This window comes from Rhinolophus ferrumequinum, chromosome 21 (genome assembly GCF_004115265.2).
Source record: "Rhinolophus ferrumequinum isolate MPI-CBG mRhiFer1 chromosome 21, mRhiFer1_v1.p, whole genome shotgun sequence".
Classification (NCBI taxonomy): Eukaryota; Metazoa; Chordata; class Mammalia; order Chiroptera; family Rhinolophidae; genus Rhinolophus; species Rhinolophus ferrumequinum.
Window position 1 is genome coordinate 38,205,357 of NC_046304.1, and position 23,407 is coordinate 38,228,763.

The 23,407-nt window shown below is 38.3% G+C and overlaps 1 protein-coding gene across 8 annotated transcripts in view; it reads left to right on the forward strand.

Moving 5' to 3' along the window:
* The first annotated feature begins 4,359 nt into the window (after positions 1 to 4,359).
* Positions 4,360 to 23,407, forward strand: part of ATP6V0A1 (ATPase H+ transporting V0 subunit a1) — a 52,155-nt gene continuing 33,107 nt past the window's right edge. For 7 of the 8 annotated variants that reach the window (XM_033089773.1, XM_033089775.1, XM_033089777.1 and 4 more), the window contains exons 1-5: positions 4,360 to 4,482; positions 6,195 to 6,355; positions 17,417 to 17,495; positions 18,686 to 18,783; positions 19,341 to 19,469. In XM_033089773.1, the coding sequence (XP_032945664.1) occupies positions 6,239 to 6,355; positions 17,417 to 17,495; positions 18,686 to 18,783; positions 19,341 to 19,469 (423 nt within the window). In that variant the 5' untranslated portion in view covers positions 4,360 to 4,482; positions 6,195 to 6,238. Of the gene's footprint in view, positions 4,483 to 4,786; positions 4,806 to 6,194; positions 6,356 to 17,416; positions 17,496 to 18,685; positions 18,784 to 19,340; positions 19,470 to 23,407 lie in introns of those variants that run through there. The other variant, XM_033089774.1, reaches the window with a different exon arrangement.

Here is a 23,407-nt window from a genome sequence, read left to right on the forward strand (position 1 = left end):
ATAATTTGTGCAGCAGCCCTAGGAAACTAATACAGAAAGCATATGGAAAAGAGGAACACTTGAGCAAATATGTATTTCAAAACACATGGTTTAACGTTAATACTCTCTAGGCCTTATCTAGGAATCTAAGTTGGATGAGCAAACCTGAGGTGACCTCTCACTGGTGGAAATATGGACAATTTCTGTGCATTTGATCAAACTAAAAAATGAAGAGAGTAAAAGGAGAAACAACATGTATTTAATCATTCCACTACAGGGACAATTCTTACAACTGCCTCCATTTTCTGCTCTGTCTTGGTACTGAAAAACTAATTTTTGTAACTATTGTTTAGATGTTTTCACAGATGCTAAGAAATAGAGCAATTCGGATAACCAGAACTGCAGTAGTGGTTAGTCTTCATATGGAATTGTTCATATCTTATAGGGTTAGGTGGTCAACAGCATTTTATACATTTGTGTTGTACTTGTTCAAGTGACAGAAAAGCACAACCAGAAGATCCTTTTTGTCTTCTTTCTCTCCTAGAGAAGCATACAGAGGAGCATAAATGCCTGATTACTCTGGATCAAAATAATTTTAATCAGTTTGGCCTTAGTGTATTTGCTGACTGTGATGATTTTAGTCTAATACTAATACGATTTCTGTTCTATTTTATTAGCCTTTGTCTCCTTCTATTTATCCTTCTATTTATCTATTAAATGGATGTCATGTCTTCTTAAAGCCTTTCCCAAGGCCAGACAGGATTAATAACGCTCTTCTCTGGGCTTGCATAGACTTCTGTTCCAATCGCTGCTAGTCTATTACTATATATGTTATACTACAGTTGGTTGTCTATCTGTCTCCCCTGATAGGCTGTGAGCTCCTGTTCATCTTTGCATTTCCAGTTTCTAGCATTACTCCTGGTATAAAGCATACAGTTAATAGATATTTGCTGAAGGAATGTTGGATTTTTGATGACTAAAAGCTGTTTATAAAAGTACTTTTCGTTGAATTGAAAGAGCATTTTCTGCATAGGTATGCTTCGATGTAGAATAACTTGGAGAACTGTAAATGGAATACAGACATTGGCACTATTATTGTACCAAACTTGATGATTCTGCAAAGTTTTCACTGACTCCATAGACATTTTCTGATTCTAGTTTCTGCTCTGAACTTTTTCCAGCTGCTCCTCATGTCTTTGTTAGAAGAATATGAGCATCTGTCACAAGCTCTCCTCCCCACAGATAATGAAGTTCATAAAACAATGGGGATAGAGAAACGAGGCAGGATGTGATCATACTCCTTTTGTCTGATAACCTGTATTCTTTTGTTGATAGTAGATTTCTATTAGAAGAACCCCATTTCTTTCAGGGTCATCTATCCATTCACTCATTCATTCAAGAAATGGCACTTAGTATTGAATGAATAGGTCCAATGCTAGGGGAAAAAAGTTTATAGTTTGGTAAAAGGAAAAAAAATGTCAAAGTCATGTGGAAAGGATTGTATTTTATAAAAGAGAAACAGAAAAGTCCCATGAGCGTTCCAATGAGGAAAATGAAGCTCAAGGAGGTGAACTAACTTGCTCAAGTTCACATACCTTGTAACTGTTAGAGTTGAGATTTATTCCTCTTACATCTGATATTGAGTGGAATAAATGGAAGAACTGAGATTCAAGCCTAGTTCAGGCTTGACCACAAAAGCTTGTGGTCTACTAACCTACACCATGCTGCCTGCTCTAGGCTACTGTTTCACTTATCTGAGAGAGGCACAGGGACCTGTACTAGGTCATCGACAATAAAAATAAAAAGGGTAAAGGGGTAAAGGCAAGAAATAAAGGCAGGACACACAATGAGCATGACGTGGAAACTGACAAAATGTGAAAAGAAAGGAAAAAAGTGGAATTAAAGATGGTTTAAGCTTGGAGCCTGGGCAACTAGAAAAACAATGAGGCCATTAGCAGGATTAAGGACCTCAGGGGAAAGGACAGTTTTTTATTCAGTGAGAGCTCGAATCCAAAACTCTATTCTCACGTCACCTCCTTAATATGAGCTTTCCTGACATCCTCAGGTTCATTATATGGTATTTTGTATCTCAACAATAATATTGATGATGGTGATAGCTAACAGTTTTTTAATGCAGGCAGAGTGTCAAGCATGTTCTAGATTCCTTTTATTCCTCAAAATAACCAATAGTAAGTACTATTATTAACCTCATTTTACAGATGAAGAAACTGGGGCTTACAGAGTCTTAAGGTTACAGATATTAAATGGCAGATCAAGATTTGAATACAAGCTGGACTCAGAGACTACACTCTTACCAGAGGCAGAAACAGTGCAGTAAGTAAGAGTACAGGAAATGGGGATAAACTGGCTGGCTTTGAATCTGGCTCTGCCATTTACTAGCTGAGTGACCTTGGGCAAATTATTATGCCTCAATTTCATTATATCATCTGTTAAATGGGGATAATAATAGTATCTGCCTCCCAATACTGTTGTGAGGATTAAACAAGTTCATATTTATAAAGAACTTAGAAAAGTGCCTGGTACATAGTAAATATTAATCGTTACACTTCTCTCTTTCTCTCTTTCTTTTTCCTTCCCTCTTTCCCTCCCTCTCTCCCTCCCCCTCTCTCATTATTGGTTGGAACTTTACTTCTCATTGAACTATGAGTTCCTCTAGGATAAGAAGTGTGTCTATTTCATTTTCCTATCCCAAGCACCTAGCACCATGTCTACCACACAGTAGGCCCTTAGCAAGCATTTGTTGCCTGAATGGCATTATTCAGGCGGCTTGAAATTCCATCCCTGAGCCGTGGAGAAGTGAAGTGGATGGAAAAATAAGTATGATTCCCACACATAGACATTTAATCCTGACAATAGCACGATTGCCAAGGAAGAGCTCATGAAGGGGTAAGAAATAGAACACTGGAGAAAGATTAATTGCAGGAAATAAGAAAGGAAATAGAAAAGGAGCTCTGAGAGGATATACTTTCAAGGAAGCCATGAAAACAGAGAGTTTAAGGGAATTGAGGGGAGTCCAGATGAAAGTCTGTCTTAGCGGTAGGGTATGAAAAATTTGTGGTTAGCAAGCAGCTGACTCTGAGGTTTAAAAAAAATTTGTTTAAGATTCAGAGGAAGGAAATGACAGTCATTGCGTAACAGTTTTCTAAAATTTGGCAGGCTTTCAAATGTAGGTCCCTATCTGCCTTGCCCGGAAAGTTGAGAGAGCTAGGGAGCATTTGTGATTACAGGTGAAAGGGAGGGTCTGGAAGTCAAGCTCTATCTTCACTCACAACATGAGATGGGAAATTCAAATAAAATGTTCTTTTTTGCCCTTCGTTATTTCGTTTAGGCTGGTGAAGAAGGATTGATGATGTTTTTGCCAGGTAGACAAAATTATCAGCATTAGATTTTTTATCTGAAATGTCTCTCTCATTACACCTGAGTCTCAAATAGGATTCCACCACCCACGGAGACTGAATAACCGGTTTTCCGAGTTTTTCCTGATAAATTACAAACGACTTGGGATCCCTGCTCCTCCTTAAAAGGTCAAGAAAAGGGAATCGATATTAATATTTGAGAAAGGCGTTTTTATAAGAACATGTAGGCATCACTCGTGTGTTTTAAAAAAACAAATTATTCTTTCTTTCTTTTTTTCTTTATTAACTAGAAAACCCTATGTGTTCAAATAGGCCCGCAGGAATCCACCAAACAAGATACACACTTTCAAAACACACGGTCTTAGGCGTCTATTCCCACTGTTAATTGGAGAAAAACAGACGCTGTACAGTTGCTGGAGGGACTAAACCAAGCACCTCTTTAAATAGGCGTTTTCCATAGTTAAGTGAACTACGATCTACTACAGGATCTAACACCTTTAGCAAGTTGCTCTGCACTCTGGGGCTCGAATTTCCTTTCCAGCAAACTAAGGGGAAAAGTGAGTGTGTGTGTGTGTGTGTGTGTGTGTGTGCGTGTGTGTGTGTGACAGGACTAGAAGCGTTTTCAAGCTCCCCCTGGCTCTCAGGTCATTTCATAACGCTTTCTCCCCTTCCCTCACGTTAGTTCCCTCGAGAAGAAAACATTGTGGATTCTTTGGATATGAATGAAAATAAAGAAAGCAGGAAGCCTTGCCTGTAGAGTAAGTACTACGGAGAAGGGATTCTGAGCAAGTGTTAGGGAGAAGTGATTCTGAAAGGCTCAGGAACTCAGGGCCTCGAACACCTGCACCACCAGCCCCACTTAGCCACCCTCCCAGCGAGAACAAGATGGCGTCCACAAGCAGGGTCTCGCCCGCGCCCCCGCGACTCCGCACTGCGGCAGCCGACCGAAGCCTCATTCCATTGGCCAACTGCAATGAGGTCATCGTAGGGGCGGAGGCCGGCGGCGGCGCGGGGGCGGGGTTTTGCGGACGCACGCACGCTTCGGGGCGCTTCTGTCGGGAGCCGCGGAGGCTGCGGGCTTAGTCTGCGGCAGCTGCTTTGGCAGTGGCCCCCCCGGCGGCTGGAGGTGAGCGGGGTCTGTAGGTACAGCGTGGCAGGGAGCGGCCTCCGAGGGCCACAGGAAATCCTTCTCACAGCCCCCTCGCTTGTCAAAAGAATTAGCAGGGATCTTAGGTCTCTGAAAGGAAATGGGGCTTCACCCCTCTTTGGGCACCCCTCCAATGGGCAGAATAACCGGAGGTTCACTCCACGTTGTAGGCCCTGGTCCCTTCCTCCATTTAAGGGGTAGGCGGCGAAACTGAAGATTATTGGGATGTCCGAAAGAATTTTGGGGGGCTTCTTAAAGGGGCTCCCAACTTGAGGATTTCCCCCTTTTAGTCCCTACTCCAGGTAGGTGTGCTTGGGTTCAGAGAATTCCTGATTTTCTCACTGAGTATACAGGAAATGAAGCAGGTGAATTTCAGTACCTTGTTAGGTGGCGAGAACTGGATGACAGGACTAGTAGCAACTCATTGGGGGCTGACATTGGCAGCCCCTGAATTATGCCGATGAAGCATAATTTTATCTGTTTAGAGATTGTGGAATCCATCCTTGTTGAGTAGGGGTGTGTTGGGGGCTGGTAACAGCTGTTTTGGATGATTCAGGTATAGACAGTCATCAAATCAAGCTACATAATCTCTTGAAAAATCCTTGCTTATATGTGTGTTGTTTTGCTGCCTTGAATATCAAATGCACAAAGGTTTTGTCGTTCAAATTTCTCAAAATGTCTCCCAGCCTTTCAGAAGAGTGACTCTTCCTTTGATGCCTATCATTACGGATGCTCTCATGATACTAAAAATACTGTACGTTTTGCTGAGTTTCGATACTGTACAGTCGGCGCCTTACAATAGCTGATTGAGAATGAATAATTGCAGTTTCAGGACCACTGATAGCGCCAATTGTTTTTCTTACTCGGCAGCGATAAGACAGCCCTAAAATGAAACCTTTACTGGCTCGTGCATGAGAAGCTTTAACAGATGGAAGAATGTAATTAATCTTGAAGATAGGGGATAAGAAACAGAAAGCTGCGGAGGTGGAAAGCTTAGTCTCTGGCTTGATAAAACTGCTTTGTCATTATCAATATATTCTTGTCATACTTGACTTGAAATTGGACTTAATATGCAAACTGTTTCTTTTTTTTTTAGATAATGATTATGTGTTTCGATTCTTTAGGGAGAAAATGGTGCTTTCTGATGAGTTTGGAAGGTTAAACCCTTTAAGGTAGTCGTAGCTTTAGGGTAGTGCTGGGACTTTGGCTGTTAGAAATGGGCAATAGAGGGTAGAAAACGTTGTAACGGATACATCCTTTATGGGAAGGTATTCAAGGTCTCTTGTTTGTGTCCTGACACAGCAGAAAAAAAAAACACAGCAGTATGAGTGTCATTGCCTGTAATATTGTGTTCAGAGTATTAAAGAGCTGTTTGGGATTCCCAGTTCCTGTTTTTAATCTGGGTACATTCTTATGTATTGAGATATCCCAAAATATTGTCATTTGATCCTGATGCTGACTGAACAGGAAGTGACTTTTCATCAGGCACTCTGCAGGAGAAGATTCAGTAACAGCCTTTGCAATTTTTCATTTCCATCTTTCTAAGAAGGATGTCGAAACAGTGTGGAAGACCTGTCAGCATGAGGTGGAAGATACAAAATGCAAAACGAAAGAGCCTTACTAGGGTATTGTTTGCTCTTAACCCTCTTAGTAACTTCTAAGGTCATGTAAATTTTCTCTTTTTGCCTTAGGTTGGAGAGAAATCTAGGTACTCAGTTGACGTACTCTCGCCGCCATGGGGGAGCTTTTCCGGAGTGAGGAGATGACCCTGGCCCAGCTTTTTCTACAGTCAGAAGCTGCTTATTGTTGCGTCAGTGAATTAGGAGAACTTGGAAAGGTTCAGTTTCGTGATGTAAGTAGTTGTGGGGCTACTTCTTGATGATTGCTGAATTGTGTTTTTCTTGTCATTTCCAGTTGCCTTATGATGAATGTTTTGCTTTTTATTTGCAGAAATAACATTATACTACAGCTTAATATTGGTACACTTTTTTGAGTTGTCTTTTTAGAGGTGAGAATGTTGTGTGCCAATCCTTCCATGCTTTTACTAGCTACCCCTTTGAGACTAATCCTAAACATTCTCAAGCTAATTGCTTGGGATACGGGTGGAAGACACCAGACTAACCTGTTCAAGGCTTGTACTTTGCTTTTGGAATCCTTAACACTCATAGCAGCATATTAAAAAAAAAAAAGTTGTCGTAGCTCTTCCATACAGTAGGACATATTTATTACAAAATCTGCAGCATCCAGTTACAGATGTATAGTATATAAGTAGGCGTATAATGAATACCCATTATTCTGAAGCATTATGCTGGGCACTTGGAGAAAATAGATATCAAAAGAAAATGGACCATCTAAGAGTATTAAAAAATATGCCCTGTAGGGCTTACAGTCTATTCAGGAAGGCACAATATATGCTGCTGAAAGGAGGGGGCAGGTAACAATTCCTTATTAGGCAATCTCAAAGCTCCATGTACCTCTCATTGATAGTATTCATTATAGTTGTGGCTTTACATTCATCAGTGTGAGTAGTTGGTTCAAGTCTGTGACCTAAGCACCATGAAGACAGACATTCATTATTATATCTTTAGTGCCCGCATACAAGGTACTCAACCAGTATTTGTTGGGATGGATAAATGGATGAAAGAGGAGTGGTCAGCAAGATGTGGGATTCATCAATATTGCCTTCCTGGAAATCTGCAAGCTTTCAGGAAATTCTCAGTCTGAGCTGAAATTGCATAAATATACTCCAGTGACAAGAGTCTTATTCCTCATTCTTTTTGAGCCTTTTTATACCATCTCTTTTGGAATGTTCTCCTACCTGACTCAGATTCTTTCTCTTACCTTTCTGAGGACTTCTAGTTTTCTTCCATCAGCCTCTCTTCTCCACCCCTGCCCTTAGTGTCAGTGTTCCCCAGGCTCTCTGCTCTCTCTGGATAAACTTCATCACACCCCCATCTTCCTTTATCACCTTTTTCTCTCATCTATTCTCAAACCTTCCATCTTTATTCAGATTTGAATCCCAAATCTGGATCTCTGGCCCTGACCGCCCAAACACCTTCCCTGAATTTACAACTCTTAAGATTGTTGTCATCTCTGCTTCTCAAGCTCGTATGTTGAAATCCCAACACCTTACCTTTTCACAAACTATTTGTTCATTCGACTTCCTAAACTTGAGCTAATGCATTGATATTTTTCCAGTTTTCTAGTCTTGAAACCTAAATCAAACCTGTCACCTTTGATTTGCAATCCTTCATCCTGTCCTATAGTGTCTCCCTCTTGTTCATTCTTAACTTTAACTTACGATGCATTTCAATCGTACAAGAAATTATAAGGAATAATATAATGAATACCTATGTTTTTACTGTCTACTTAAAGAGATACACTTTCCACATATAATTGAAGGCTCCTGCCTATCCTTCATCCTTGTAATTCATTTCTCCTCCCTCCTCTCCAGAGGTAACTTTCTACAGTGATTTTTGCTTTTATCATTTCTATGTGTTTTTATTTTTTACTTTTGCTATGTATGTATATATCACTAAATAATAATATATAGTATAATTCTGTGTGTTTTAAAACTATATACATGGTATCATATTGTATGTATCTGTCAGCAGGTACTTTTTAAATTCAACATTTGTGAGATTTGACCATGTTGATACAGGTAGTGCTTGCTATTTCATTCCTAATAATATATACAATATATTATTGTAGTAATATATAGTTTATCATTTTTCCTTCTGATGAACATTTAGGTTGGTTGCAGTTCTTTGATATTACAGTGTTGCAATAAAGGTTCTTGTATATATCTCCTGGTATACACATGTGATAGTTTCCCCAGGGCAGTGGTTCTCATTTGGTCTAAGGACCTCTTTACACTCTTAAATTATTGAGGATCCGAAATGGCTTTAATGTGAGTTATACAGCTATTGATATTAACTGCATTGGACATCGAAATTGAGAAATGATTTATTAAATCATTTAAAAATTATAAAAGCCCACTGCATGTTATCATAACATTTTTAATGAAAAAATAATTATATTTTCCCAAACAAAACAAAATGTGAGAAGAGTGGTATTGCTTTTACATTTTTGAAAATCATTTAGTGTCTGAGTTAATGGAAGATAGATAGGCTCTCATATTTGCTTCTGCAGTCAGTCTGCTGTGACATCATGCGCCTCTGGAAAATTTCACTGAACTCATGAGAGAATAAAAATGAAAAAGCCAAATGTCTTAGTGTTACTATGAAAATGGTATTGATCTCACAGACCTGCTGCTACTCCAGGGATTATAATGAGGAGGGGCATTGCTGAATATCGTGTGCGTCTCTGACTGTTAGCTGTTGTCAAAGTGTACTTCCCAGTACATGTACCTATCCATTCTCCCATAGCTGATTGAGAGTTCCTATACTCTACAATAGTGCCAACATCTCTGTGCTCATACTTAAAGAATTTTGCCAATGTAATGGGTGTGAAATGGTATCTTCTCGTTGTTTTAACTTCCATTTTCTAGATTAGTACATTCCATATCTTTTTATTTGTTTATTGGACATAATATATTTCATTTTTCCAGGAGTGTCTGCCCACATCATCTGTCTATTTGCTTGTCTTTTGCTTGTGGACTGGTAGGATTTATAAAAGTTTTTCTTATATTCTGGAAGCTAATCTATTTCTACTCCTTTACTAATAACTTCTTCCAGACTATCTCTCGTCTTTTCCCTTTGTTTATGGTATATTTTGTCCTACATAAAGTTTATTTTTCCTTTTTGTTTATCAGTACAAGTATTTTCCTTTTTCCTAAATTTTTATTTTGAAAAATTTCAAGCCTGAATACTCTTATGTAGATTCACTAGTTGTTAACATTTTGCCACATTTGACAGAATCTTTTTTTACTACACTATTAGAGAATAAGCTATTTCTTCCTTTTAAATCCTTATCCTTTTCTTTCTTTTTCTTATTTCATCATATACATTGGAACCTTTAGTAACATGTTGAAGAGGAACAGCAAGCTAATACTGATTAGGATTTTGTTTAGCTGTGTGTAACTGAAAACCCAAGTGATAGGGGTATACTTTTCTCGTGTAACATGAAGCCTAGCTCCACACTGTGATCAGTGTTCTACGATCATTCTGTATCTCTGTTTGACCATCCTTGAGCTTTTGGCTTCTGTCCTTGGATAACCACCACTTCTCCAGACATTTCATTGAAGGAAGTGCAGGGAGGAAGGGGAAATACTTATATCAGGAGAGAAAAAAAAAAAAAAACTTTCCCCAAAATCCTCAGCATACTTTTCTAATTTATTATTGGCCAGAATTATGTCATATGCTAGCTGCAAGGGAGTCTGGAAAATATGGTTTTTCAACTCAGCAGTCGCTGCTCTGAACAAAATTGGTTACTAAGGAAATAGGGCAAAATGCTATGTACTATATTTGTCAGTAGCATTCTTGTCTTGCTCCTGACTTGAAGGAGAATCTTTTTAATGTTTCACAATTTAAATAAGATGTTTACTCCTACATTTTGGAAAATTCTACTGATTAGATTATGCAGGTTCCTTTTAGTTTATGATTTTCTAAAGTTATTGTCACAAATGTTTGTGAAATTTTATTGAGTACCTTTTCTTCATCTATTGAGGTTATGATTTTTTTCCTCCTTAGTCTGTTAATTTGGTGAGTTACATATCCAGATTTTTTCCTACTATTTTTTAATAGCTTTATTGAGATATAATTCACATACCATACAATTTGTCCATTTAAAGTGTATGATTCAATGATTTTTAGTATATTCACTGAGTTGTACAACCATCACCACAATCAGTTTTAGAACATTTTCAGTCTCCCAGCAAGAAACCATGTATCCATTAGCAGTCACTCCCCATTTCCTTCCAACTCCCCAGCCCCCTCAACCCTTGGCAACTACTAATCTACTTTCTATTTCTGTGGATTTGCCTATTCTGGACATTTCATGTGAATGGAATCATACAGTATGTCTTTTGTGACTGGCTTCATTTACTTAGCATAAAGTTTTCAAGGTTCATCTATGTTGTAACATGTATCTGTACTTTTCTCTTTTTTAAATATAAAAATATGCAACATATCTTCAAAAGATATCACTCTGGGTTTTAGAGACAATTGAGTAAGATATGTTTCCTCACTCAATTTGTTCAAAATGTTCTTTATATTCTTTCATCCATTCTCCTCTTTGACATACTCTTCCCTACTCTTCAATCCCTTACTGTCTAACACAACCATAATGACAGTGTACATGTTTTTAATAGATGCCACGTTGAGCATTTTGTATTATTATTGCAGGCATTCCTGACAACAACCCAGCGAAGTAGAACCAGTTTTGAATAGTGGAGCCTACCATTCTCAGTTTACAGATTAGGAACCTGTGGCCTGAATGAAAATAACTGCCCCAAGAACACAAAGATTTGTACCCAGGATTGTCTGATTCTACTGCTGATGTTCTTTTTAATTGAGATCTACCAAAAAATTTACCCTTTACAGTGTACAATTTAGGGGTTTAGTGTATACACAACCATTTAGTGTATGTACAACCATCACCACTAATTCTAGAACATTTCATCATCCCCCCCAAAAAGCCCTGTACCCATTAGCAGTCATTCACCATCTCCCCCTGTCCTAGCCCTTGGCAACCACTAATCTACCTCTGGCTCTAAGGATTTCCCTATTCTGGACATTATATATAAATGGAATCACACAATATATAGTCTTTTGTGACTGGCTTCTTTCACTGAGCATATTGTTTTCAGCATTCAAACATGTAGTATGTATTAGTACTTCATTCCTTTTTAATGGCTAAATAATATTCCATTGTGTGTGTGTGTGTGTGTGTGTGTGTACATATATATGTGTATGTATATATATATCACTTTATTCATTCATCAGTTGATACATATATTTCGGTTGTTTCCACTTTTTGGCTATTGAAAATAATGCTGCTACAAACATTTGTGTACAAGTATTTGAGTACCTATTTTCACTTTTTGGGGGTGTATTCCTAGGAGTGAATTGCTGGGTCATATGGTAATTCTTTGTTTAATTTTTTGAGGAACCTCCAGACGGCTTGTGCTGCTTTCCACAACAAGCTGCTTTCCACAACGGCCATATCATTTTACATTCCCACCAGCAATGTTAGAGAGTTCCAATGTTAGAGAGTTTCTTCACATCCTCACCAACATTGATTTTCCTTTATTATTATTATTTTTAATTATAGCCATCCTAATGGGTGTGAAGTGGTATCTCACAGTGGTTTTGATTTGCATTTCCCTCCTGGCTAATGATATGGAGCATCTTTTCATAGGCTTATTGACCATTTGTATAGATTTTTTAAAAACATAAAATTATGCTTGCAAGCCTGGGATAAACTCAGTTTGGTCAAGAGGTGAATTTCAAAATAATTTTAGGGTTCAGTTTCCTAATATTAGGATTTTTTCATTTATATTTATAAGTGATATTGGCCTATAATTATCCTTTCTCAAACTATTCTTATTTTAGTATTAAGGTTTTACTGGCCAATCTCACTTGTTAGTTGAGAAGTGTTCCTTCATTTTTCTCCTCTTTGGAATAATTTTTCTAAGATTTGGGCTTATCTAGTTTTTATATGATTAATAGAACCTGTCTTTAAATCTTATAGGCCTGGTGTTTTTAGATTATAGGATTTTTCTGTTTTATTTTGTTTAAGTTAGTTTTAGTAAGTTATATTTTTCTAGAAAATTATGCATTTATAATCTGAACTTTCTGAGAAGTTATTGGCATAAAGTTAATTTTAGTATTATATTTAAAAAATCTTTTCTATCTATCGTTGCTTTTTTTTATTCTTACATTTATTTATACCTTCTCTCAGTCTTATACACATTTTGACTATTTTATCTTTTCAAATAACCAGCTGTTAAGAAAAAATAATAAAATAAAATACTAAGAAAAAAAATAACCAGCTTTTGATCTGGGGCATCGTCTTTGGGACTTGTTTTTTTCTAGGCCTTTCATTCATTTCTTCTCTTTTTTGGTTTCTACTTCCTATTATCTTTTTCTGACTTCTTGAGTTTGAACAATTTGCACATTAATTTTTAGTCTTTTCTATTATATGCATTTAAGCCTACAAATTTCCCTTTAAATACCACTTTAGCTACACCTGACAAAGTTTGATCTTTAGCACTTTCATTATCATTTCGTTCTAAATTATTTAAATTGCTTCATATATGTCAGTTATTAAACGCTAATTTCTTTTTACTATCATTAGGATCTTTTGTAGGGAATTATTGAAATCATTCACAAATAAATCCTTATACATAAACTGCAATTTTGTGATGAAAGGATTATTCTAATTAATGAAGTACTGCATCAAAATTCACATATCACTTATTAAGGACAAGAGTTAACAAAAATGATTCTTTTATAGGCAATTACCTAGGTTCTTCTCAGACCACGGTAAACAGATGCTCAGCCTTGCAAATATGAAGCATTATCGTCTCTAAACATTTATTTGTGTCCTTCATCAAGTACAGTTTACTTAAATGAAATAACGTGGGTTTTCTCTTGTAGTTATTTGGGGAGGAGAAAGCCATGTGTTAATTTCATCTGTAGGATCAATTGAACTGGACTTTTTTAGTTGCTTAAAAAACATAAAAATTTCTCATTAAGTTAAATACAAAATAAATACAACATTTTTCCATGGCAAATGTGGTTGCTGTAAGTTTTACATTTTTTAATGTAGGCATGACTGAATGCATTTGAAACTAGTCATATCACCATTAAAATGATGATATGCTCCAAGTCCAGTTGCCATTTTCAATCTTTAGTTGCAGGGGGCACAGCCCACCATCCCATGCAGGGATCGAACAAGCAACCTTGTTAAGAGCTCGTGCTTTAACCAACTGAGCCACCCAGCCACCCCAGAAGTTGTATTTTTTTTTAATGATTTATTAGATTTTTAAAGACAAGTCAATCTTCTAAACTATTAAGTTTTACACATCCAAAGTTCTCATTCTTCATTTAGCTTTGATCTACTTCTTAGAAGTTTTTCATCTTTCTGACCATCCACCGTTTTTTAAACCTCTTAGCATTTTGTTTTTTCTGGGTTCCCCAACCATTATTCAAAAACTGGGCTGCAGCCTTTTTCACTGGTAACCTCTTGTTGTCAAGAGACAGGAACTTATTTACAGTAGTTCTGTTGGTTCCTGGACCATATAAAGACTTTTGTATGAAGGCTTTGGCTGCTTGTTGCCTTGAATCTCAGATCTTGATCTTTTAGCCTTAGAGCCCAGTAGCTTTCATTCTGGCTGACAGACTGAACTTTTTGTACTTTAGCTTTCTTGGAATCACTTCCTTTTTCACATTCTTCATTTTTCTTCTGTAAATTAACTTCTTTTAACTTGCCTGGTGATTTCTTTATGTTAGTCTGTGAAACTGTAGTCAACTTCTCTAGAATGGAGTCTGGAAGGAGCTTCCTTTTCTTTTGTTCGATGAACAGCTCCTCGCGTCGCTTCCTCTTTTCTTTCAAAAGTGTTTTATCCCTGCGCGCTGTCTCCCGAACTCGCCGCTCCTCTTCTCTCGCTTCCGCCTGGGCGCTAGCGAAAGTAAGCTCCTCCGGGGCTTCGTCGTCAAATTCTTCATCCCCTTGGTCGCCTTCCTCCAGCGGCTCGGCCGCCGCGCTGCTGCTGGGCTGCCAGAGCAACAGGCCGTGCTCCGCCGCCTCCTCCGAGGTGGGCTGGCTCTCGTCCACCATCGCCGACGCCGGGGCGCGGGACGCGCGCGGCCGAAGCTGCACCGTGGCCCGCGCCGCGCCGGACCGTCTAGAAGTTGTATTTTTTATAATGATTTCTAACTTAATTGCATTGTAGTTAGAGAACATTGTCTTTACTGAGACTTGTTGTATGACCTATTTTTGTAGTCGGTTTTTATAAACGAATTCTTGAAGAGAATTTTTTTTTTTTTTAAATATTTGGGGTGCTATTTTTTTTTTAATTTTTTTTTGGGGGGAATACTGGGGAACAGTGTGTTTCTGCAGGGCCCATCAGCTCCAAGTCTTTGTTCTTCAATCTAGTTGTGGAGGGCGCAGCTCAGTTCCAAGTTCAGTTGCCATTTTCAATATTTAGTCGATGGGTGCAGCCCACCATCCCATGTGGGAATTGAACCTGCAACCTTGTTGTTGAGAGCCTAGGCTCTAACCAACTGAGCCATCCAGCCACCCCTTGAAGAGAAAAATTCTTGAAGATGAAGTTGTGTGTGTTTGTGCGCGCCCATGCGCACATTAGATTAAGCTATGTTGTTCAAATTTTCTCTATCCTTATTTAGTAGACTTGATGTATCAGCAATTTAAAAATTATATTAAAATTTCCCATTGCGTAGACAGGTTTGTCAGTTTCTCCTTGTAGTTGTGTTCATTTTCATTTGAAATGTTTTGAGGACGCCTTACTTGAATATTTCTTATATTTATATTATCTGAATACTTCAGATAATATGCCTTATCTGAAACAGGCTGTGGGCTGGCTGCAGTTGAACTTTGCCTCCTGATTATGAAACCAGTAGTTCCTTCGGCTACTTTCATTTCAGAGTGTCATGTTTATTGAAGTGGAAATTTCTGAATGGGAGGCTGAGGTACTGTCTCCTCAGTAAAAAACAAACATATTTTATTAGGGACATACAAGTTTAGACTTGTTGCATCTTCCTGGGAATTTTTCCTATTATCATTATGTAGTGATTCTCTTAATCTCTAATAATGCTTTTGCCTTAGATTCCTTGTGTCTAATATTAATATAATAATACCAATAGTTTCCTTCCTACTCTCTGTCGTACAGTTTATTCTTCACATGCAATGTTATTCTTCAAAACAGGACGTCTTTAAAAAGTGTGAAGAAAAAGTCAGATCATTTGATTCCCTATTGCCCGTAAGACAGAGTTGTCAACTTCCTGCTCCTTACATACACCATTTCCTCAGCTGAAGTAAATTTCTCCCCATCTCTGAACATGTGATTTATTTATGTCTCTGAATCACTTATACTCTTTCTGCTTCTTTCTGCCTATTTCTGCTTGGTGAACTCTGCGTCATCCCCCATAGTCCCAGCTCAGATGGTTACCTTTGTACATTTTTTTTCTTTATCCCCCAGGTAGAATGAATTACTTCTCCTGTGTATTGTCATTTCTTTTTTTCCCCCTCACATCTTTTTTATGGAGGTAAAATTAATATTCCGTGAAGTACATAAACCTTAAGAGTACAAGTTGTTGATTTTGGTAAATTTATACACCTTCATAACCACCACCCCAATCAAGACAGAATATTTGCAGCAGCCCAGAAAGCTCACTTCTGGTCAATGCCCACCACCCCCTTAGGTAACCATTGTTGGTTTTATGAGTATCTGTAGTCGAGTCTTTCTTACTGTGGAGAAATGTTCCACTGTATAAATATACCATAGTGTCTTTATCCATTCGTCTGTTGATGGACAGTTGGATCGTTGCCAGATTGGAACTATTACAAATAAAGCTGCTGTAAACATGCCTACCTACAAGTCTCTGTGGCCATTGTTTTCATTTTCTTACATAAGTACCCAGTAGTAGAATGCTCAGTCATGAGGTAGGTAGGTATATGTCTAACTGTATAGGAAAGTGCCAACAATATTGCACTTACTTTTTAACAGCATTTGTCACAACAAGTTGTTTTTATTGGTTTGTGTCTGTTTCTTCCATGGGACTGAGCTCCTCAAAGTTAGGACATACCTTCCTTATTCTTTGTATTTACACCAGCGCGTAATACAGTGTCTGGCACATACTTGGTGCTCCATAAATGTGGAGTTATTAAATGAGTAACTCTAGTAATTCTTTATTACTTTTACGGAATTTATCACATGCTATTTTATTATGTTCATCTTCTCTACTAGATTTCAAGCTTCTTAATGAGTAGGAACTTGTTTTATTCTTTTATTCTTTTTTTTTTTTAAGATTTTATTGGGGAAGGGGAACAGGAAAGACTTTATTGGGGAACAGTGTGTACTTCCAGGACTTTTTTCCAAGTCAAGTTGTTGTCCTTTCGGTCTTAGTCGTGGAGGGTGCAGCTCAGCTCCAGGTCCAGTTGCTGTTGTTAGTTGTAGGGGGCGCAGCCCACCATCCCTTGTGGGAGTCAAGGAATCGAACTGGCAACCTTGTGGTTGAGAGCCTGTGCTCCAACCAGCTGACCCATCCAGGAGCTCAGCAGCAGCTCAGCTCAAGGTGCTGTATTCAATCTTAGTTGCAGGGGGCGGAGCCCACCATCCCTTGCAGGACTCCAGGAGTTGAACCAGCAACCTTGTGGTTGAGAGCCCACTGGCTTACGTGGGAATCCAGCTGGCAGCCTTCGGAGTTAGGAGCATGGAGCTCCAACGGCCTGAGCCACCGGGCCGGCCGGAACTTGTTTTATTCTTGTATTTCCCAGAATATGTATCATATCACTTTGAAAATTACTTGTGATGTATGAATGAATAAACCAACCTGTCATTTAGAAGGTGAAAACCCTGGGACAGAAGAAAAAGAGAAGTTTGCTTCCTCTCTCTTCTAATTGGGAAGGAGAGAAGGAAAACCATGCAGAGCTTCTATTAGACCCATTGTCCAAATTTGTGGTGGTGGGGGTGGTGGAGGAGGGGCTCACTGAGGCTTTGTCCTGTGAAGAACATTTTATACCACTGTGCTTTATCTAAGTTGCCTCCCTTCCAATGATTTGTTGCAGCAGTTGAGGGAAGGATTTTTATCTTTAGTTGGTGTGACAAGCCCCCAAGCAGATTATGTACATCGGTAGACAGTTTTTATTAGTGTTGCATCATACATTGACACAAAGTTAGGTTTTCACTTTGCAGGATGTGTTGCTTGTGAAACAGAAGCAATAGGTGCAGTGTTTTAATATTTGATATTGTGTTCTTGTTTTGCAGTTAAATCCAGATGTGAATGTTTTCCAGCGGAAATTTGTAAATGAAGTTAGAAGATGTGAAGAAATGGATCGAAAGCTTCGTATGTGCATTTTGGTCTTGCATGATATTCCTAAAATGAGTCATTTCTCTAAATTAGAGACTCTCTTCGTCTTAATAAAGGAAGGAAATATTACAGGAGAAAAGAAAAGGAGGAAAATCTTGTGATCTTGATGTTAAGATAAATTTACTGTGTACAGGTAGATTTTGTGGTGTTCGGGCTTAATGGAAACCTTGTTTAAGATGACAAAGCTGTGAGCTGAAAACACTCATTTGTTTTTTGTGGGAATGGTTTTGTAGCAGTACTACATTATAGGGTTCTGAGAGAGAGGATCCAGCCACCATCCATATCAGATGTCAACATAGCCACTTTTTAATCTGAGCTATTTATGGGGGAAGAAACTAACGTTTATTACGGACCTATTGAGAGTTAGGGTATTAATATATTTCATTCATTTCCCACAATATTCCTTCAAGATGGGTATTAACCTCATTTAACAAATGAGGAAACCAAAGATCAGAGAGGTTAAGTGACTTGCCCAAGAATGTAAGTGGTTGTGATGGAATCAGTATTTGAATCTGGGTTGTTCTGTCTGCTCTAAAATCTAAGATCTTACTACTGTACTATGCCAGCTTTCAGTTAGCTGATAAGCGAATTTGGTCCCCCTCCTAAAAAAAAAAAAAAGTCAGTAGTTGTCACCTGAAACACTCTTCTTCTGGTATTTTGGAGCCTTATTCCTCCTCTTGCTTTTTGTTTGTTTTGTTTCACTTAAGCTGACCTGATTGTTTTCAAATATAATGAAATTTTTGATCTGGAGTTGTCTCACTAGTGGGTCAGTTGTCAAGTTTACTATTGAATTGGCTCTTCTGTAGCCCTGCTCTGCCAGCAGTACCTGTGGCCAGAACCATCATACCCCAGAGGAATCTGGGGTAGCAGTCACCTGGGGTGGAGAGCCGAAGTAGATGAGGACCCGATTGAAGATGAGAAGAGGGAAAGAGGACAGTAGTGGGATGATGACCCTCTCTGAGGTAGCTGTGCTTCAGAGAGTGTGGGGCAGGAGGAAGAGGAATGTAGAGAAAAAAGGACTTACATGTTCTGTTTCTTTTGTACAAAAGTATCTTTCGTAGAATGAAGCTCTTTTTCGCCAGGTTCGGGGTCTTACTATTTTTTCCTCAAATATTGGCAATTCCAGACATGTGATATACATGAATGTTTTGATTCTGTCTTTTTAGGATTTGTTGAGAAGGAGATAAGAAAAGCTAATATCCCAATAATGGACACCGGCGAAAATCCAGAGGTGCCCTTCCCCCGGGACATGATCGACTTAGAGGTAAACAGTTCTAAGGAAGCCAGATAATTTCTTTCTACTTAAATGCAGAAATTTCTGGATGGGTGGAGGGTAGAGTGATTCTTGCTGTCTTTGTCAGCACTATTTATTGATTACAAGTTTCTTGTGGATGGCATTAAAGTCCGTTTTTTATGGTATGGAACAGTGTCTGATATAATATCCCATGCCACTAAATAAATTATTGAAACCTTATTGGATTAATGTCAGTTCCTCTAGTAATTTATTAATCTCATAGACTAAATAAATGAATAGCCAATCAACTTTTCAATATTTATTTTATCCATATGAAGTCCCCTGAGAAATTCAATCAAGTGTTTAATAGAATCTATAGACAAAGAAAGACAATTTTAAGCAAAATTTTTCATGAAGAAAATTGCCCTGGCAAAACCACAGATCTGCAGGGTAGGTGTAAGATAGCTTTGACCTGTTAGGATGGCAAGAGTTCTGTGGGATGGATGAATTCATCTGTCTTTCAGAGCCAGCACATTGAGCTTAGTTTGAGTTAAGAATTTGATTTTTTTTTTTTTTTTTTTTGGCAGGCCAATTTTGAAAAGATTGAAAATGAACTGAAGGAAATCAACACAAACCAGGAAGCTCTGAAGAGAAACTTCCTGGAACTGACTGAATTAAAATTTATACTTCGCAAAACTCAGCAGTTTTTTGATGAGGTCAGACTATTGTTTCTTTTAGTATTTGAGCAGCTGATAAATCCACCTGTACCAGTGGGCCATATTTTTATTCCAGTAATTATTTTAATTTGCTAATTTGAAAGCAGTACCATTTCACATCCTGTTTTAGTTGAAGAAATGTCCAGTTATGTTCCATTTTTCATGCAGTACACAGCCAGCCATAGTTTTATATATTTTTGTGTTTTCTGCAATTTTTCATCTCAAGATGGGGAAAGGAACCCTAAAGTAATTGTAGAAACATAGTTGAAATTTTTACATTATACTTTAAGGTAAGTAAATGTTTAAGGTTAAAGTTGAAACAGCAAGAAACATTGGTAATATGTGAAATTATAACTAAGGTTTAATCTCCAAACCTTTTGTCCTCAAATTGTAATTTTATTTTCTGTGTTTTCTTATCAACCTTTGAGCACATTTTTAACTACTTCAGGTAGCACATGTCACACTTTAATTTTTGTAAGTTTTTTTTTTTTTAATGTTATATGGAAATATTGGTAGGATGTCTGTTTGGAATTTCTAGATTTTCACATAACCTCAACTGTTAATAAGTTCCTGAGTTAAAAATGTAGGTGACAAAGTTGTGAGTCGGCAGCTTGCTAAGGTGACCCCATGGAAGGGATTTGGAGCAAGGCTTTCAGAAGGCTTCCTTCTCCTAATTAAATCTGGGGAGGAGTCTTAGCTTTCAGCCTAGGCATGCTTTTTTTGGCCTAAAATATAGGTAACTTTTTTACAGATGTCTTTACCACCAGGTTAGATTGTTCTAGCCAGTGTTCAGTGTGCCTTCCTATAAAGATCTTTATTGCCTTTGCCCCACAAAAGAGAAGAAATTGTGGCAAAGCTTTATAAAAAATAGAGGCACCCTAGTTTGAGAACACTGGGCTAGAGAAAGTCAGCTGGAAATGTGATACATTCCTCAATAACTAAGGATTTGACTCAGAGAATCCATGTAAATTAAAAAGATCTGCTGGGGCGAGGGAAAGGGGAAATGCGCTTATGAATTTAATTGCCTAGTCCTCCCAAGAATCAGAATCTGGCTACATATAAAGGGAGGTGCCATGTGAATATTCAGCTTGCTCACTGAGTGGAGAATGTTGAGACTGATGGTAACTCCTCTTACCAGTTCCCATATCATCATACTAGAGGGTGTGGCACAGTGTGATTAACTCTCTCCAAGTGCTTCAGGTCTTTTGCAACAGGCATGGCCACTTATGCCATATGGTTTTTTGTTTGTTTGTTTGTTTTTTAAGGAGGGCGCAGCTCACAGTGGCCCATGCGGGGATTAAACCAGCCACCTTGGTGTCATCAGCACCACACTCTAACCAACTGAGCTAACCAGCCACTCCGCCATATGGTTTTAATGAACAAAAATTCCAGTGTGCTCACTGCGTAAACATTATTGTATTTATCTTCATTAATCCACTGAGCATTGGGTGAACACCTACTCTTTGTGAGACATAAGATGCGTAGGACAGGGTTCCTATGCTCAAGGAATGTGTCCCTTAGTCATATCAGGAAACCTCCCCGGGCACAATGCCTCCATGTGCACACACACCTGTGCTTTACTGAATGTCCAAGCTGCTGCCCACAGATCCAATGAAAATCTGGCCTCAGGAGCAAAGCTCAGCTACTTTTAGCATCATTTGGGGGCTTAATTCTTTTGCTCCCACTCTCCCTTTTCTTCTGGGATATTGCTGAAATGTATGAAAATGTCTTTCATAACTTCCTGAGTGTAAGGATGGGAATAGGTTTCCTAGTCGAGCTCATTCTGAAATTCTGAGTAAAAACTGACAAATGGACTCCCTTAATGGAAATAGTTATTTAAACTTAATGTTATAATTTAGAAAAATAGTAAAAATTAAAGCAGAGGAACCACTTGAAAAGATAATATAAGAATTTAAAATTGTAAGTTATAGATTTAGGAATTTTCTTCGTGATTAATAAGTCTAAACATGGAATGCTCACGTTGAGAAGGCTCGCTCTTACGTCTTCATGCCCAGTCCATGGTGAGTTCCTACTCATGCAAAACATTTTTTTTTTTAATCTCTGGAAGTACTTTTGAGTACCAGGCCTCGGCTGTGAGCAGTACTTCCGCTGCTTTCGTCATCAGTCCCCTGCATTCCTAGCACCCTCCCCACAGTGCAGGAGATCTGTCGAGCACCACTCTGCCTTTTCTCTCGAAGTGCACGGCCAGTGCCACTAGCTCGCCTCAGCCAGGTCCTTTTCAGGAGCCCTTGCCCTGCTGTTACAGAACAGCAGCCTCAGGTGTCGCTGCCATGACAGGAGACCTCACAGAGTAAGCATGTCTCATGCGAGGGCACGCTTTAAAGAATGAAAAAGATAAGGAAACTTGGGACCCTCAAACCTCAGAAACATAGGTTCTTCATGAGATTTTTCTTCCATGCCTGAAATTATAAGGTAAATTGCCTCAAACACTATCAATTTCAAACCCTTCTTTTTGGGAAATATGATCAATAATTTGTAATAATGAGTTAGCAGAAAATGGCTAAATCAGAGTATGATTCTGTCCATCTTTTAATATAGGGGTTATGATTGGTGAGGTATGTAGAAGGGGAAAGGTAAACACATGCTGAATATTCTCATGATTTAAGATGATTACAAATTCGACTTAGCCATTTCTTATCCAGAGTATTTAAAATGACTTGTTAATGATTATCCTTTTCTCAGTCTTCTTTCTAATGAAGAACTGTAAGAGCTGGAGAGATTTCTCTGCATCTTTTACCATAAGCACCATAACACATGAGAACGTAAAGAAGACTGGAAAAGTAATGGTTAATGGCATGCAGTCCCTGCCTTCCTTTCCTTCTGAGTTTTCCATCTGCTTTCTTTACTTTTCTTTTCCATCTGCCATTTCCTTTGGGGCTTGGGTGAACGCATTAGGTGATGAGATGTAACATCTTTCTTAACATAGATGGAAGTAAAAGTGTTTGCTCTTGGTAATTAACGTAGCTTAAACTGGACGTGCTGCTTATACTTACTTGTAAGTGTAGAAATAGAACTGCCAAAGTTCTGCGACTTCCTTTTTCAAGGCATGGTTTCAGTATTCTGACTGGGGGAAGGAGTAAACCAGAGGGCATAGCAAGTAATTTAGAGGAACATTGGAAGTGCTTTTATTGTCACTAGACAACCCAGATTAGGATTTAGATGCTCGATGACATGGTTTTAGAGACTGATTTAAAGGTCCTCAGTTAGTGGTCCAGTCATCCTAGTTTCCCATCAGGCACAATTACTTTATTTAAAAAATTTTAACTGTTCTAAGACATAGGATTCTTAAGTATGAAGTAGTGGAATTATTAATTAGAATATCATTGCAAGTTATAATTTAATTTTAATTTTTTTTTTTAATACCCAGAAAGTCCCAGATATAGTCTTTGGAGTAGTCTAATTGCTGTTCCATCAGTTGTCCCCTTTAGAGCACATATATTTGCTGAGTATGATCTTTAGGGTTTACTTAAACCAGGTCTTTTGAACCATGAAGAGAAGTAAGCAGGAGTCTTGTGAATAGCAGTCAGTTTCACTGGTTGTTGCCAAGGGATATCCCAAGAGCAAAGTCAAGTGTGGTTGTCATCTGGATTCTCAAAACAAGTTGCCTGTGGCTTACAGTCAGCTGATTTGACTTGAAGTAAAAACAAAAAGAGCCCCGTAAACTTCCATTTGACTGCAAGAGATAACCAGTGACCCCACCTTACCTCATCTTAAGCTTTTCCAAACCTCATGACAGTATTTCTCTGCCCTTCTGGCATGCCCACTACCTGCCTTTCCCCTTTTTTCTGAATCAAAGTTGATCCTGCTTTTAGAATTTACTTCTCGAAACAATTGCTTTCACTTTTTTAGGCCTTCAGACTTATGTATATGGTCTTATGACTTGAGGTTCCCACGTGACTTGTTTTGATACTGGGATT